General features: G+C 40.3%; 1 protein-coding gene and 1 long non-coding RNA gene across 3 annotated transcripts in view; one reads left to right on the top strand and one right to left on the bottom strand.

The window, feature by feature from the left end:
• LOC144002332 (ceramide transfer protein-like) overlaps positions 1-8,002 on the bottom strand; it is a 17,523-nt gene extending 9,521 nt beyond the window's left edge. Inside the window, exons 1-4 of one of the 2 annotated variants that reach the window (XM_077497490.1) lie at positions 7,749-8,002; positions 7,555-7,650; positions 5,136-5,270; positions 1,425-1,541 (exon numbers count right to left, since the gene is read on the bottom strand). In XM_077497490.1, the coding sequence (XP_077353616.1) occupies positions 1,425-1,493 (69 nt within the window). In that variant the 5' untranslated portion in view covers positions 1,494-1,541; positions 5,136-5,270; positions 7,555-7,650; positions 7,749-8,002. Of the gene's footprint in view, positions 1-1,424; positions 1,542-5,135; positions 5,271-7,554 lie in introns of both variants that reach the window. The other variant, XM_077497489.1, reaches the window with a different exon arrangement.
• Positions 7,527-12,995, top strand: LOC144002333 (uncharacterized). The gene is made up of 3 exons (XR_013278706.1): positions 7,527-8,031; positions 8,929-8,985; positions 11,345-12,995. It is a non-coding gene; the product is annotated as an uncharacterized LOC144002333 (long non-coding RNA).
• Positions 12,996-17,734: the final 4,739 nt, after the last annotated feature.

The raw sequence follows: 17,734 nt of genomic DNA, 5'->3' as shown, positions 1-17,734 counted from the left end.
GGCTTGCATAATCACCGTAAGACGCATGCCAGGCCAGTAGTTGGCATATAAATGGACACTGAACCACTTTGAGACCACTTGGCAAATATTTTAGGCTAGAACAAAAATGTTGTCCTCAAAAGAAACAGCCCACATTTTTTTTTTTAGAATCCATTTTCAATCATAAACTGCATTTTTAATGTCCCTAATTTTAATTGTAGTCAAATGATTCTCTCTCTCTCTCTCTGTCCTGACTGCTCAGTACAATATGGCTAACAGGACAATAAGTGAAAACCAAATATGAAAGTAGAAAAATACCACGACTGCCTTGCAACCCTAACCTTGGTTTGAAACCCTACATTAAAAATATAGCTCGACCTGGAAAAACAAACCCGGGTTTGAAACTCTGAATTGAAATCCAAATTTTAGACAGAAAACTTTGCTTTAAAATGTTAACCCTGACCTTAAAAACGCCAAATTGACCCTGCTACCGATTATATGCACCTGGTTGGCTCAGGGGGGGGATGCATTGGGAAATATTGCATAATTACCTTTTAACCCAAAATATTCTAAATAAAAGGCAGGTAAATCCACAAAAAAAAATCAAATATGCATTTTATTTTTTAATTGAAAAAATAAAAAAAAAATCTGCAAATATGCAACGCCACGGGTACCTAATAGTTAGAATGTAGGGGGTCCACTGCAATTCAACCTCCATTATTTCATAATCGGACTGGTCAAATCATACCTATACACTGTACACAACAATAGAATAGTATTAAGTTTCATCCAGAGTTGTTTTTGACGTGCACAAGACAAAATTCTCAGCACTTTGGAGACCGCATGAGAAGTGCCAATTTGTTGTGACATTCAAAGAGGAAGTCGTAGCGACTTCCCATTGGCTTGCTGTTGTCAACCATTTTCACTCCGCCAAGAGTGAGTGCTACACACATAAAGTGAAATCAGATAGATAGATAGATAATGTTCACTTCACAGGGACTTTAAAGTGATATGGACTCATTGAGCCATTTTCAGCAGTAAAAAGTGAATATTTTGTCTATAATTAATTTGGTAACTTCATTATTTTTCATGTACAATTAATACCTTTAAAAAGCAAAATTTCTACTTGCTGTCGACTGATGATGACATCACCAGTGGCGAGGAAGTAGGTAACGACGAATCATGGTTCAGTTTCCTGACCAAACCCAGAAAACAGGTGAGCCATGGTTGTTACCTACTTCCTCAGCACAGGTGATGTCATCATCAGTCGACAGCAAGTAGGAAAATGACTTTTTAAAGGTATTAATTGTACATGAAAAACAATGAAGACATCAAATTCATTCTGGACAAAATATTAACTTTTCACTGCTGAAAAAAATCGCTCAATGTGTCAAGTATCTGTTTAATGTCGCCGTGGTAACGGCAAAGTGCAGGTGGCGGCTGACCCTGTGCAGCTCGATGGAGTCGATCCAGAGGCGCCTGTGCTCGGGGTCCTGGGCCCTCAGGTACCACATGCTGTCGTTGACGCTGATGTCCAGCCTGCACTCGTCAAACTCGTGGGGCTGCGAAGAAGGAAAAAAAAAAGGAAAATATTGTTGTGGCGCTGTTTGCTTATATTGTGATAGCCATCAGCTGCTAAAGCACACATGCGCAGATATGAAAGGAAAAGCTGAATAAACAACACGTTGGGGGACGTGACGGCCGACTCGTAGTGTGGCTGAACGGGTGCATAGGCAACAAAAAGCAAGCCGCTGCTCCGTGTGCGATAGAGATCTCTACACAACACATCACATGCTTGTCATGCATAATGCAATGCGTTAAACGTTTAATTCAGTGTATGTATTATTGATCCTTTGAGCGTGAGTGACGGCGTTATAATGACATTTTATTGATTCTTCCACTTTCAATCCTGCCGAGACTTAACGCTGATTTAAAGCGTTTAAGCGCAACAAGCACTTAACATCTTCTTCCCCCATTATGGCCACATATAGCATCCCGCACAATAACCACGACACCCAGGTTTGAAACCCGCATTGGAAAACCTATTTAGAGACGATAATTTTAGTCCCTAACTTGTGCTTTCAATCTTAAATTAAGACCAGAACCTTGACTTGATACCATACTTTTAAATCTGATTTGAAATCCCACCTAAGGCTTTGAAACACTGACCTTACCCTGGCCTAAAACGACAAGTGCAAATATTAATCGTTGAACCAAAACACTTCAGGACAATAGAATAATACAGTACAGTATAGTTTCTATCAGTTTCCATTTAAAGGGGAAGTCAACCTCCCCAAAAATGTCTTCAAATTAATGGAGCACCACTAGCCTAAATTTTGGTAAATATTGCATTAGTTGAATATGAGTTAAGCAGCAAACTCGAATGAAAATGACATCATAATTGCTCAGGTCTCGGCTAACAACCAATTACAGCTCAGCTTCGGAAAACAGGTGAGCTGTGATTGGTCGCCGTCTGAGCCCTGAGCAACTGTGATGTCATCTTCCGTCGACAGCAATTGGCAAAATGGCCGCCCCCTGAGAAGGATTAAAAAAAAAAAAAAAACTGCTGGATTTTGCTTCTTAACTCATATTATATATTAATAAGAATGTTATGTTTACACTAGTAAGGTCACATATAACATAATATTGTCAAGAAATGCGTAACGTTGACTTCCCTTAAAAGACGACGTGTGACTCAACATCGAGCATGAGTTCACCGTGAAAGTGAGAAGGAAGACGACATGTAAAAAAAAAAAATATATATATTTTATCCTCCATGACGACAAAACTTGTGAAAAAGGAAGTCACGAGTTGCATATCCTGCCTGTAGCGACACTTTCGTTCAACACACGCCATCCCGCCTCCACCTCTGAGGAGGGTGACCCTTGACTATCTCTCCATTGATTAGAACGTTTCAGTTGAGAAACGCCCGATAACATGAAGGTTGCAAAGCGTCATCATCTCCACTGGGGCGTATTTGCGCTGGAATGAGGCCTGGCGAACGTGCGAGTGTACGACATGTAGGTTAATATTTACTTTGGCCAGGGAGGGTCGAAGCTGCGCAAACACACTTAATGGCAACAAAACGGTTGTCGAGTGCCTGAGAACAGTGACTAATTAAACTATTTGTTTTCTTTGTACAGGGTAATGCCACTGAACGCGTTTAAAAAAAAAAAGTCATCTGTGAATCTTTTCGGCGCCATAGGGAACGAGGGGAAGAGTTGCTGCACAAAGACACATTCTCTCCTCTCAGGACGTCTGTCTGGTTGATAAAGACGCCATGTTGGCCCCGGGGCGGACCACGGGACACATATTTGGACCACGTGTACCTGTGGAACAACGGGCTCAAGTTTCTCAGCTGACTGCGCCGAGGCAGCATTGTCCGACGGGGATTCAGGAAATGAGAACCCGCTTGGCGGGGATGCTCCACATCTGATTCACATTTTTTGACACATGCGGCACATCTGCGCTCATAAGGAAGTCGTGGAAGACATTTTTAGGAGGTGGATAAGGGTGATATGTGAAATTTAGAAAGTTTTACAAAGAAAATACAAGAACTGAGTCAACTGACAAATATATTACCGTAACTCATTTGCTCCCAAAAACGTATAAATACGTTTTTTTTTTAGTTTTAAGTGTCCCAAAGACGTATTTATACGTTTTTTTTATTCTTGTTTTTTTTTATGCTAGAGCATACAGAAGGCCTTAATGCAGCCTCTCAACTACAAAGGACGGTTGCAGAAATGGTAGTAATTACACAAACGGCCAGCAGATGGCAGCAGAGCAAAGGATTTGTGAAAATTGATTTAAATGAGCTATATTCTAATGCTTATTGCTGCAAAACAGAAACAAAAATACACTTTTTTTTTCCTGATGAAAGAAGAGACTTTAATCTTTCTTTTGAAAGGTTCCATGTTTTTATAGCAATAGAACACAATATTCTGTGGGTCTTGCAAAATCAGTCAAAATCCAGTAAAACAGCCGGGAGCTTCTGTGAAAATGGCTGGGAGCAAATGAGTTAAGAGTAGTCTATGAAGTGCTGCGTCCATATGTGAAAATTATTTTTTTGTCTTTACGGGCATTCACTTTTTTTTCCACCTCACAATCTGGGCTCTCCATCCGCAAGTAGAAGCCGCTCGCATAGTGCAACACCCTGGAAGTACATGGTCAGGATGTACAATCCTGACGAGAGTTTGCGTAACACGTGCTACGGTATTTGACTAAACAATGACGCAAACATATTTCTTCTAAAGCTAATTAGATAAGCTCATTAGCGTCTTTATTGTGTCTTTGATGTTTAAGATTCCCTGAAAGACGGATTTAAGGATTAATTGTCCTTTAATGGTGCATTCTCGAAATGTTTGCGATCCATGGGCAAATTGACACGATGAACATTTATCATGAGGCAAACTTGTCAACTATGTGAGTAAGAAAAACAAATCGACCAATATGTTTTTTTTCAGGGCGACTACCAATGCCGATTATTAGTAGTCAAGGAGGCTAATAACCAATATTTGAAGCCAATATTCATTTGCAGTCAAAAAAAAAAAAAAAAAAAAGGAGGGGGGGGGGGGAATATTGGTGTCAACATTTTTTAAAATACAGTAAATCTAAAGTAAAGTAAATCTTGACTTTGTTGCAATGTCTTAAAGCATTTGATCAATTTTTCAGACTTTTCAAAATGTAGAAGTTTTTTTGTTTTTTTTGTTTTTTGTTTTTTTTTAATCTTAGACAATATACTTCATTTTATATTTCTAAAAAAAAAATGTTCAGGGAACTCCAGAGGTTATCAGTATGTCTTAAAAAATTAAATAGACAATTAATTAAATAAGAAAATACCTGTTTTTTTCAAAAATTGAAAAAAAAACCAAAAACTTATGCTTTCACATTTCTTTGTTTTAATGTCAAACAAAAACAACAGGTTGAGAAGGTTCGCAGGGTCAGCAGCATCTCTTATAAAGTTCACTGAAAATTTAAATAGTTTCCTGAGATTAAAATGGTTTTAGCTTTTACCATTTATCGGCTGTCAGATTTTGCAAAAAGGCTGATACTGATATTAATTTTAAGTTTTGTCTGAGGAATTTTCATCTGCGAAACCAGCTTGCGCAAAAAGAAACCCGTCAGTCAAGCAGCTTGCTTTGGTCGGGAGCGCTCACCGTGATAACGGCCTTGCTGAGGCATAACGAGCCGCGGCAGCCGTACTCCGTCTCATCCTGCGACTTGTAGTAGCTGAGCGTGTTGTTCTTCAGCACCACCCAGCGGTCCTGCCATCCGTGGATGTAGTTGGTCCACTGCGAGGGGCGGGGGGGGAGAAGAGAATCGGCTTTGTCAGCTTATCATTTTTACTTGCGAAGACCTTTGGTAAAGAGTTTGGTAATATGATGTAACACAGGCATTTTGAGACATATTAAAGGCTCTTTGGCGGGCTGAGAGCGATGTACCATTTAATTAATGATAGCGTCAAAAAAAAAAAAAAAAAAGCAGATTTTTTTGTTGTATTAAATTTGTATATTTTTAGGTAAGTTTTGACAGTGTGGCAGTATATGATAGCAACGGTATTATACCAACGTATACAGAAATAATACAACAAAGTGATGTTGGGTAATAAAATACACTTTTTAACTCATTCAATCCCAAAAATGTATAAAAAAACCCAACACTTTTTAATACTTTGTTCTCCCCTCCCAAAACCGTGTTTATACGTTTTTTTTGTTTTTGTTTTTGTATATGTAAGAGCATAGAGAAAGCTTTCATGCAGCTTCTGACATGAAGAGGTGGCTTAAAGAAATGGTACTTATTAAAAAAAAAAAAAAAGAAAAACAGCCAACAGGTGGCAACAGATTATAAGAGATCTGCCAGGGCCATGTTGCAACAAGCTCTTTTTGTCGGTATTTTCAACCATGAATGTGAATATTTTTTAAACTTAGCTATAATTTAATGCTAATTTCGGAAAAACGGAAACAGATACAAACATACTTTTTTTTTTTCCCTGTTGAAAGAAGAGACTCTAATCTTTCTTTTGATAGGTTCCATGTTCTTATAGCAATAGAACAGAATCTTCTGCGGGCCTTGCAATATCAGTCCAAATCCAGTCAAACAGCCAGGGATGTAGGGGGTTGCTTCAGTGAAAATGGCTGCCAGTGAATGAGCAAATTTCCTGAAAAGTTGTCATACAATATAGAGTATGTAGAGTAGAGTAAAGTAGTTTTTTTTTTTTTTTTTTTAAAGGTCTTTACTATTATTACCAGATGTAAAGTCAACTGAAATAACCGTCTCCCATCTGCAGCCTGATTAATCCCCGACTGGAGAGGCCTCAGTGACGCACGGTGGACTTGGCCTGTGCCACCGCCGAGCAGGTGAGCTCCTCCCGCGTGTAATCTCGCAATGTGCGTGGTTAGCAGGTCAGCGCACACAATCGGTTTTAAGACCGGCCGGCGGTGACATTGAACGCACATTAGCTCGCCAATAAAAGCCATCGGTAAGGCCAACACGTGTGCTTATCAGCGGTTTGCATCTCCCCACACGAGACGATTCGATACGATTCGCGATACATGAGGCACACTACGATTAAAGGATGTGCCAATCTTAAAATCTAGCAATTTATAGGAGTTACCATTCGATTTTATATGGTACGGCTGTTCCTTTTGTTATCTTTATTAATTTGTATTAATAGGATTTTTGACTGATTTTGATTTGATTCATCAGATAAGAAAAAAAAAGTACATTTCTATCTGTTTCTGTTTTGCAGCAATTAGCAATAGGATATAGCCCAGTTTCATCATTATTCAGAAATCTGTTTAAAACTGGGGAAAACAGCGTGTTGCAACATAGCCCTGGTTGATCTCTTATACTCTGCTGCCACCTGCTGGCCGTCTTTGTAATAACTACCATTGCTTCCACCGTTATCTTCAGTTCAGAGGCTGCATCAAAGCCTTCTCTATGCTCGTCTTTGGGACACTTAAAACAAACAAAAAAACGTATTTATACGTTTTTGGGAGCAAATAAGTTAATATACAAACAATATGTAGTCAAGTCTAAGTCTAAGAAGCTCGCCAAAGCCCAAACTACCCCAGGTAAATACATTTTAAGGAAACAACAAATCATCAGCAACATCAAACCAATTTATAACTAGTTTGCATCTATTATTTTTGGGTTGGCTTTGTCCTGGGTTAGATAGTCTTCTTACATGCCCATGGAGCAGGCAGGGAGAAAACACCATAGCATTACAAAACACTGGTGGTCCTGCAGTAAGTTTTAAAAGGCATTTTAAAGACCACTGAATAGTGGATTTGAGGCATGAGCCAAACTTGTCAACTAAATGGGGGTAAGACACACAACTGTTATCCCTTTTCTTCTGTTATTCTCAAATAGAGTTTGAGTTGTTGCTTATTCGGACATTCTCACAGTAGATTTATTTCTTTAGGTTGCTGTTTTTATGTTCCTCTTAAAAAAAAAAAAAAAAAAAAAAAGAACTCTGAATTAAAACACCTCATAAATAAAGTTGCGTTGATATGTTTGAAATCAAACCAAGGAGGAAGTGACGTCACGTGATTAGAAAGCCAGAAGGAGACTCACCTTGCTGAGCACCCCGCTGAACACGCCGACGCCCACCGGGTTCCCCGTCTCCTCTCTGGGCTCCGAATCCTCCTCGGAACCGGACGAGTTCCAGCTCTGGTTGTCCGACATGTCAGTGGCGGTGGTGTTGTTAGCGCACAACGGTGGGCTACTAACACTAATTCCTGACGCGAAGTAAAGGGGCAACAGCTCACCAAGTCATGTCTTGGGAAAGACCAAATTGCCGCCTAAAGAAAAAAAAAAATGGCCTCGGTAGACGGACGTAAACCCTTCACGTGTCGTTCAGACGATGCGGTTGGTGACCGCCAGTCCGACGTTCGCCATGTCCACTTGACGTCTCTCCGCCTGACCGTCCTTCTTCCTCTTCTCGAACCAGCAAGCTTGCTCCACCTTGTGTTCCGCGTGTGTGTGTGTGTCTCCAGCTCAGAGGGGCGCTGGCTGCCGTGACGTCATTGAAGCTCTTCCTGAAATGGAGAGGTAAGCCCCGCCCACCTTTAGTGTTGATACCACTGGAAATAGAAGAGGGAGACAGATTTAGCAGTCAAACTAAACACGCAGCGTGGAAATCCCAAAACTTAAATCGGCCAGTGTCACGGCGATATACAAATTAAAAAAATAAATAAATAAATAAACTTGTTTGTGCAGTTTTATATTTGAATGTATTATCATCAAGCCATGAGCCATAACTGTAGACACACTTGCACTGATGCTAATATAGCATAGCAATGCTTTGTGCCAATAATGTCATGAAATGAACTCAAATAATTTATTAAATTGTACATTAAATTTATTAGGAATCTGTACATTCAAGTAATTAATTGTATATGATAATAATCATTTACTTTATGACCTATCAAGATGGATGCAGCCCTGCGATTGTTGGCAACCAGTTCAGGGTGTACCCCGCCTACTGCCCAAAGCCAGCTGGGATAGGCTCCAGCACCCCCTTGTGAGGAATAAGCGGTCAAGAAAATGGATGGATGGAAGATGGATGCAATCAGCTGCATCTATACATTCACAAATAATCTTACCTTTTATAATTTTGATCAATTATAGCTTAAGGATAATAAAACTGCCAATTCAGTAAGTCAAGAATTTATATAACAAACATGAAAATTTTGATTACAGAAGTTAAGCTATGGCATTGCTTGTGTGTACGTGTTTAATGTATTCACTTTTTGAATACTACTGAAATAAAATGAGTTTCATTATGGTCTTATTCATCGAGGTGCACCTGTATAATTTAAAAATCATATTTAATGGTGTTTTAATAATTGTAATATTTTTTTTAAATAACATGTCAACCTCTTTCATTTACCTTATCATTTGATTCATATGCATTCATGACTTTTTTTTTTTTTTTTTTTTTTATAGGAGTGATATCAAAAAAGTGAGGGGGCAAGCGTGGGATTTGAACATTTGACCTGTGGGGTGAGTCGACGTTTTTTATTTATTTTTTTCCCTCCATGTTCATTAGACATAACTCAAAACGAATAATGTCAAAAGGCAAAATATGAAATTGTATTCTACATACAGCACTGTGCAAAAGTCTTGGACCACTACTGACTTGTCGTCAGGTCTTCTTTTAAAGCACTTAGCATTCCGTAATATACATTTCCTGGAATAAAAAGTAATCCCGTAAAGCGTTCATGTGCTTCCCTCCCCCGTGCTTGAAATAAACCTTTGCTTAACTAATGAGTCACGCTGTAATCCCCGAGCCTTCTTCCGCAAACGCTAACACCAATAATACGCTCGCGCCGATGATATATGTCGCGCCACGGGAGGGGAGAGGAGAGCGTTTAGCCTCGTCACGAGTTCTGCGGTCACCCGGTTGGAATCACCAGACCCTCCAAAACCGCAAGGCTTCCATTAGCTGCACAATGTAACGCTTCTTTATTACTGAGAGGGGAATGTTGGAGCAAAAAGTTGACATGATTCAACTGCACAGAGGATAAGGCCTTTATTTATGGAGTAAGGCATTTGGGATTTGGATACTGTAGTTCCTGAAAAATTGGGCCATACACTAAAATAGAGAAGGGTTGCAAATGTAACTGCTTTCACACAAGCTTCCAGGTAAATTGAGCTTCAGAAGAAGCAGGATTTATTCACGTTGCGCTAAGGTAATGTGCGGCAATAACGACATGTTGCTAACCAAAACAGCAGCTGAAGCACATGTTTCTCGGATGAATGAAAGTGTGGAATCTGCCCGCATGTTGTAGACGTGTGCAGGATTTGAGATGACCTCATGTTATGTGCAGACGGCATCTTTAGCACGGATTAGCATTGTCACATGTTCATTTGGTTTCCGGGCGAACTTTGCCACTTATATACTAACATTAATTTATAAAAAAAATTTTTTTTCAAAAATAGAAGCCACTGCCTACATTCAACAAAGTAAAAAAAAACATGTTTTCCCCATCTCTAATTAATTGTTGAATTTTTTAGTGGAAGCAGGGAGGCATTTAATGATTTGATTTATTTTTTTTATCAATGGACGACAGCTAAATCACTCACCATGATATTTTCACTCACCAGCCACTTTTCACCTTTTCCCTACATCCGTGGATTCACTCTGAGGCCCCAAGACATGAATGACTCATAGCGGGTGATCAGATTCGATTAAATCATATCCTCCTCACAGCTGCGTGTTGCTCAATAGTCAGTTCTCGAGACACGTGGGACAAAGGGATGCCTGGAATATTTGACCAATGTAGGATGGTGTCACACTTTCACTTTTAGAAAGTGCACAGTACACTTTTTTTTTTTTTTTTTTTTTGGACCAAAGTTATTTTCTGCTTTGATGGGACCATGACAACCCGCATGGTTGTTCCTATTTATGAGCTAGTAGCGCCCTCTGCAGCATTTACTTTTACACTACATGAGTGGCTACATTTCTATTATCCCTGGATGAGGTTTCCTCCTTTTCTACATTCACATTATTGTATTTTTCTTCTTCTGCTACTGCACTATTCCATTCATGGATCATCTTCAAACGTGACAGTTGTGCTCATAAATTTACATACACTGGCAGAACTTGAAACTTGTATTGCGTACTATCAAGCAAAAACACATTTCATTTATTTTTGATGAAATTCAAATTCAAACATTAAGTCTTTCACCATAGAATGATCATTAACTCTTTTACTGCCATCATTCATTCACGTCATCCTTGAAAATTTGCTATTTCATCAGATTACGGCATCTTTCATTGTAATTTGATACACTGGCAGCCCATTGAAGAGATGCAATGCTGCCATCTGGTGGCCATAGTTATTGAGTGTTTTTGATTCCACAACCCATTGACCAGGCAGCGCTGCACTTAGATGTTTCACTGCCCATTGATTAAAATAAATAAATAAATAAATTAAAAAAAAAAAAACGTAGTTGACGTCATTTAACGTTTATGGCGGCATACATTGTGATTTTATTAATCGTGATTAAACGTTTTTGGCAGTCAAAGAGTTAAATAATGCATGGCATAAAAACAATAATAATAATGAGAAGATGGTCTCTGTCTGTCATGCTGGAACTTCAATTAGCAGTGGCATTAAACAGCATGAAGATTTTTTTGTTTTGTTTGTTTTGAGAAGAATTGTTTACTATCTGCCCAGCAACCAAGCACCACTGTATTTTAAAAGCTATTAAATATGTCCCCGCAGTGCCATCTACTGGATGTTTTAGGGCACTGCACCGCTGGGCCAACATGCAAAAAAAAAAATGATGAGTCAAAAATAATTGATAATTGCCTTTTGAATGATTCAGCATTTTTTTTTTGTGTGTGTCGTACCAGCTTGTAACGCGCTCCCCCTCTCCCTCGCCGCGTTAAAGTCAACGGAGCAGAACGCCATCGAGCGGCGTGGGAGTCATTTGTCAGCGGCGGGGGAACGCTTTGACCTTCGCGGACAGGCAGTTTTTTTTTGTTTTTTTTGCCAGCTCAGCAATTTCCTCCATTTTCCTGAGTGAGAAGGGACGAATGTAAAATGACAAGCAAAGATTGAGGCGTGCGAGGAACAATAAAGCGGTCGAGGCTGGTGATCGGATCATGCGCCCGACTTATTACCTCCACCAAGGGCCGAGTTTGCGCTCTACTCAATGCTGTAAAGTTCTTTATTTACAGCCGGCTGGTTTGTTTAAATATTTTTTTTAATGTATTTTTTGGGGGAGTGCTTGTGGGAGTGTAACAAGTCATCAAGCAGATAAAGTGACCAGTAGTACGCTAATTATAACATAATGACAGTATAGCCTAGGTGGATTTTCGCTATTCGTGGGCCGGTCCGGTTCCTCGTCACTGTCCTGTAAAAAAATGGGTTGATGATGCAGCATAACAAACAGCCGGCAGGCTACACTGCTGCGCCATACTCAGTCTGTATGAAGCCACCAAACAAAACAGAACACTACAGTGGAACCCTGTTATTCACGAGGCATAGAGCCCTGGTCAGCCCGCGAATAGAGAAAATCCACATATAATTGTGTGGGGGGAAAAAAGAAAATAAATTTGTAGAATTTTTAGGAATATTAAAAGCAGCTCACAGCCTAATGCAGTTCCATACACGGCTGCAAACTACATGCACTTAACTCATTCACTCCCAGCTATTTTCACTGAAGCAACTGGATTTTGACTGATTTTGCAAGGCCCACAGAATATTGTGTTCTATTGCTATTAAAAAAAAGGGCCCCACCAAAAGAAAGAGTAGAGATTCTTCTTTCATTAGTAAAAAAAAAAAAAAAAAGTGTATTTGTATCTGCTTCCGTTTTGCAGCAATTAGCATTAGAATATAGCTAAGTTTCATCATTATTCGCAAACCTGTTGAAAACACTAGCAAAAACAGCTTGTTGCAATATGGGCCTGGCTGATCTCTTATACTCTGCTGCCACCTGCTGGCCTTTTTTTTTGTAATAACTACCATTGCTTTAAGCGACCTCCTCGGGTCAGAAGCTGCATCAAAGCCTTCCGTGTGCTCTAGCATAAAAAAAAAAAAAAAAAACGTAAAAATACGTTTTTGGTAGAGAAGGACAAAGTATTAAAAAAAAACGTACTGACACATTTTTGGGTTTGAATGAGTTAAGAGGCCATTAGCCTAGAGATTCATGATCGGGCTCGTTTTCAGTCTTCTGCAAAGCTTGCTGATTAGCTGATCATTACATTCAGCTGTGCTGAAGGACGGAGACATGGAAAACAGGCTGGATAGGGGCTCTCGAGGACCGAACTTGGAGACCCCTGGCCTAGAGCCAATACCATAATATGACACACACACAAACGCGCACTCGGCGAGCTGTCACCTCCGTTCGGAGGCGAGCGCTGAAGCGAAGACAGTGCCCGCATCATCCGCCGTCGCCACCCAAAGGAATTTCCCAGCTGTGAGTCACACATGATGCTTTGGCTGTCACGAGGAGGAGGAGGAGGTGGGGGGGAGTAAAAAAAAAAACTGCCTTGCAGGAATCACCGCCGTTTCCCTTCATCGCTCAGCTGCAGCCGCCCCTTCTTCCCTAAAACAAAAACACTTTTTTTTTTTTTTTTTTTGGTGCATCAACAACAAGTTAGGACTCGGTACGAATGGAATAAATAAATAAAAATCAATAGATTTTTTTTATACATGACGAACAACAAAAGGATGATTGATGGTTATCGGCGAGTGTCACCGTCTTCGCTCCTCGTAACCGCGCAACCTTCGGCTGACGAGCAGGGGAAGCAATTAACATCACTGTCACAAGGCCCATCTATTAGCCTCCATCTTAATGAGAGATGACAAATGAAGGAGCGAGTTGCTGCGCCACCTCCTACACTCTCCCGTGTGTTTTTGTGGGATGAAATGGTTTACAGGTAAAACTGATAATAATTGTATATTAGTAGTACTGTACCTCCAGTAGTTATTGTCGCTACCATATGTTGTTTTCTTTTTTTTTCCAGCCCTTGTGACATTGACATTTTTCTTTGTTGTTGTGTAGTATTTGTCTGTTTTCAGATTGTTTTAGTATATTTTTCCTAATATTTTTATGAGGGGGTTGTCAAACATTTTGTATTTTTTTTTGTCATATCTTTTTTTATTTTTATTTTGTGTAATATTTTTGTCAATGATTAATTCTTTTTTTTTCTGAAGAAAAATGTCACATGTTCTCTATTTGTGTCAAAAGTGTGTGTATTTTTTGTCAATTATTTTTGTGATATATTTTTGTACTTTTTGTGTGTTTTAGTTTTTTATTTTTAAAATCTCAAAAATCATTTTTTTTGTGGTTACTATTTTCGTATTGGTTTTTAGTTGTATTTTCTTATATAAATAGTTTTCCCAATTGTTATTTTCTTGATTTTCCCCCAAATGCCTAATTTTGTTTATTTTTGTTGAATATTTTGGGTATTTATTTTTTTTCAAATTTGCATCAATTTTTATATATTTTTTTGCCTTTATTATTTTGCCTTTGTGTATGTTTTAATTTTTGTTAAAAATGTGTTTTAATTATTATTCTTGTACTATGTCTACATTGAAAAAAAAAATATAGTATTATATTTTGGTATTTTTTTCAAATATTTCTTTTTCCCTAAAGTATCCATTTTTGTTTTTTGTTTTCCATATATATAATATGTATAAAAAGCTTATTTTTCTTTCTGTATTGTTTTCTCACTTGGTTATTTGTCATCTTTTTTTGCATATATTTTTTTAATACAGTATTTATGTATTTTGAGTTTACTATTTGTCTATTTTTATATATCCACTTCTAATTGAGCATTTGTCTTTTGCTACCATTAAACTACAGATGTGCACCTTTTGACCTGCCAATCCTATCAACAAATCCCTGGCATATTTCTTTTCGAAATATAGTGATAAAACGAATGAGCCGTGATGTGAAACACTTATACCGTTTCATCGCTTGTGTTTGTGCGAAGTGTCGACATGGAGGTAAAATTTAGCAACCACCTCCACACACAAGTGTTAGCGCAATGTCTCTAAAACCTGTGGTTCGAAAAAAAAAAAAACTTACATTTTTGCTTGAAGCTACAGCAAAAGCTCTTTAAAAAAAAAAATTGCTGTTTGCTACGGCATTCCAAATGATGCTTTCCATGCCGCATGGTTTTCCGGGTTTCCTGCCATACAGTGGCAAATCAAATGGAGAGAACCCGGTGGCCTGAGAAGGTTACATTGTCGCCATACCGCCTCACCCCACCCCCACGCATGCCGCTTTGAATTAACTCGCGCGTCACAACGCGTTCTCACGCTCGGACTTGTCAGCGCCAACGCCTACTCGTCCGCAGATGTCAGTGCATTGCATGCGATTAGTGTCGCAAAGATGTGTCAAGGAAGTTGTGCTGCTCATTTCCTCCTCAGTGTTGCCAACTTGGCAAATTTTCCAACACGTCTTCACAGCAATTTTTAGAGTGGTTCCTACTAAGAAAAACAGATTGTTTGTGTTTGAAGGTAATCGTGGAATCGGTCTTGTTTTGAAACATTTATTTAGAATAATGCTGTTTCAGTTTTAGTATGCAAAATATTTTACTTGAGTCTGTCATGTTTTGGTTCGGTGGGGTTGGGTTTTTTTGTTGTGTTTTGGGTGTTCATGTTGTCTGGTTTGTCTTCCTTGTCTCGTTAGCGTTAACCTTGTCCACATGTTGGTGTTATTTGCCGTCAAGTCGAGTTTCCCCACGTTCAAGTCGAGTTTCCCCACGTCAGGTTGAGTTTCCCCACATCCAAGTCGAGTTTCCTCACGTCCAAGCCGAGTCTTCCCACGCCCAAGCCGAGTCTCCCCACGGACAAGGTGACTCTCCCCACGTCCAAGCCGAGTCTTCCCACGTCCAAGCCGAGTCTCCCCACGGACAAGGCGACTCTCCCCACGTCCAAGCCGAGTCTCCCCACATCCATGCTAAGTCTCCCCATGGCCAAGTCGAGTTTCCCCACGTCAAGTCGAGTTTCCCCACGTCAAGTCGAGTTTCCTCACGTCAAAGCCGAGTCTCCCCACGTCCAAGCCGAGTCTCTCCCCGTCCAAGCCGAGTCTCTCCCCGTCCAAGCGAGTCTCTCCCCGTCCAAGCCGAGTCTCCCCACGTCCATGCTGAGTCTCCCCATGGCCAAGTCGAGTTTCCCCACGTCAAGTCGAGTCTCCCCACGGACAAGCCGAGTCTCCCCACGGACAAGCCGAGTCTCCCCACATCCATGCTGAGTCTCCCCATGGCCAAGTCGAGTTTCCCCACGTCAAGTCGAGTTTCCCCACGTCAAGTCGAGTTTCCTCACGTCAAAGCCGAGTCTCCCCACGTCCAAGCCGAGTCTCTCCCCGTCCAAGCCGAGTCTCTCCCCGTCCAAGCCGAGTCTCCCCACGTCCATGCTGAGTCTCCCCATGGCCAAGTTCGAGTTTCCCCACGTCAAGTCGAGTCTCCCCACGTCCAAGCCGAGTCTCCCCACATCCATGCTGAGTCTCCCCATGGCCAAGTCGAGTTTCCCCACGTCAAGTCGAGTTTCCCCACGTCAAGTCGAGTTTCCTCACGTCAAAGCCGAGTCTCCCCACGTCCAAGCCGAGTCTCTCCCCGTCCAAGCCGAGTCTTTCCACGTTCAGTCCAGTCATGGCGATCAGTCAGCTCACGTCCCGTCCCATCATGGCTACCTTCTTCCCCTTGCCCGGTCTGGTCTTACCGACCAGTCCTCTCACCTTCCGTCCCATCATGTCCGTCACCATCTTTGTTGTAAATCAAGTTCCTCACGTTGCCCTTCCTGTCTGTCTCCCTGCCTTGTTTCTCCGCCATTGGGTCCATCTCCCCTAACCCACTCGCACCACCCATCGTGACGGAGTCAACGAGTGTTGTGGCATTTAAAAGCAATTACAATCGGAAATCTTTGTTTTGTAAATGAAATATTTAGTTACTATTCTAAGGCCATACTTTGAGTTAATTCCACAGGTATTGAATGTAGAAGACAGTGAAATGAGATTCTGATCGTTACACTGCTAAAAATCAATAATCTCTCTCTTGTCCAAGCCCCACCTCAAGTGAGTACTTGCGTCACGGGATGGTCTCAAGGAGCAAATGCACTTGACATTTTACTATTTGCGGGAAGCTTGTGCACAGGAGATAATGCGGCTAAAAGGTGAAATGCTGGACAATAGTCCGAAAGACTCCCAAAAATAGCCTTTGGCCTTTTTCTGAAGCCAAACGGAAGCATTTCTTACAGCTCCTGTTATTAAGTCAAAATAAAAGACGTATTAAAAATGTGTTTATTTTATTTTGTTATTTATTTTTAAATGCATTCTAACCCTAAAACCCACACATCGACTGCTTAACTCATCGACTGGCAGCCATTTTCACATTTCGCAATCCCCTTCACTCCCAGCTGTTTTACTGGATTTTGACTGCTTTTGCACGGCCCACAGAATATTGAGTTCTTCTGCTATAAAAACATGGAACTCATCAAAAGAAAGATTAGAGTCTCTTCTTTCATCAGGAGAAAAAAACCCATTTCTGTCTGTTTCCGTTTTGCAGCAATTAGCATTAGAATATTATAGAAAGTTTCACCATTATTCGCCAATCTGTTTAGAATTGTGAGTAATTGAGCTTGTTTTCAACATGGTCCTGCTTGATCTCTTTTACTTTGCTGCCACCTGCCGTTTGTGTAAAAACTACAATTTCCTCTTTGCAGTTGAGAGGCTGCATCAAAGCCTTTTGAATGTTGTAGCATTAAAAAAAAAAAACAAAAAAACATAAAAACGTATAAATACGTTTTTGACACGTATAAATACGTGTCCCCAAAAACGTATAAATACACTTACATTTAAAATAGAATGTGTTTCTACGTTTTTGGGAGCAAATTAAGAACTTCACACCCCAGCCATCTATTTTCCCTCACATCAATTCATCAATGACGAAGGTACGTAATTGTAAAGTGTAATTGCTGTGTGTTACTATGCCTCCATCAACCTTCCCACTAGTCGGCCCATGGAGCTAATAAACCGTTTTGACTCATCCACATTGAAATGTTCCTGCTCGGCAACCCTCTTTTTGTGTGTTTTTTTTTTTTTTTTTAGCCGCCTCCCCTGTTCTGTGTTTAAGAAATGTAATTAACCTCGCGTTAACCCGACGGGCTACTCTCAAGCCTATTTGTCTCATTACTTAACACCACTCCACACCGTCGTATCTGAATACCGGCAGGGTTTTTTTTGGGGGGGTTTTTACGAGCCTCGTATTGCGGCCGCACGCTGAGTCAGCAGT

Source organism: Festucalex cinctus, chromosome 15 (assembly GCF_051991245.1).
Source record: "Festucalex cinctus isolate MCC-2025b chromosome 15, RoL_Fcin_1.0, whole genome shotgun sequence".
Lineage (NCBI taxonomy): Eukaryota > Metazoa > Chordata > Actinopteri > Syngnathiformes > Syngnathidae > Festucalex > Festucalex cinctus.
The sequence above is the reverse complement of the archived record's forward strand: the minus strand, read 5'-3'. Positions and strand labels throughout refer to the sequence as shown.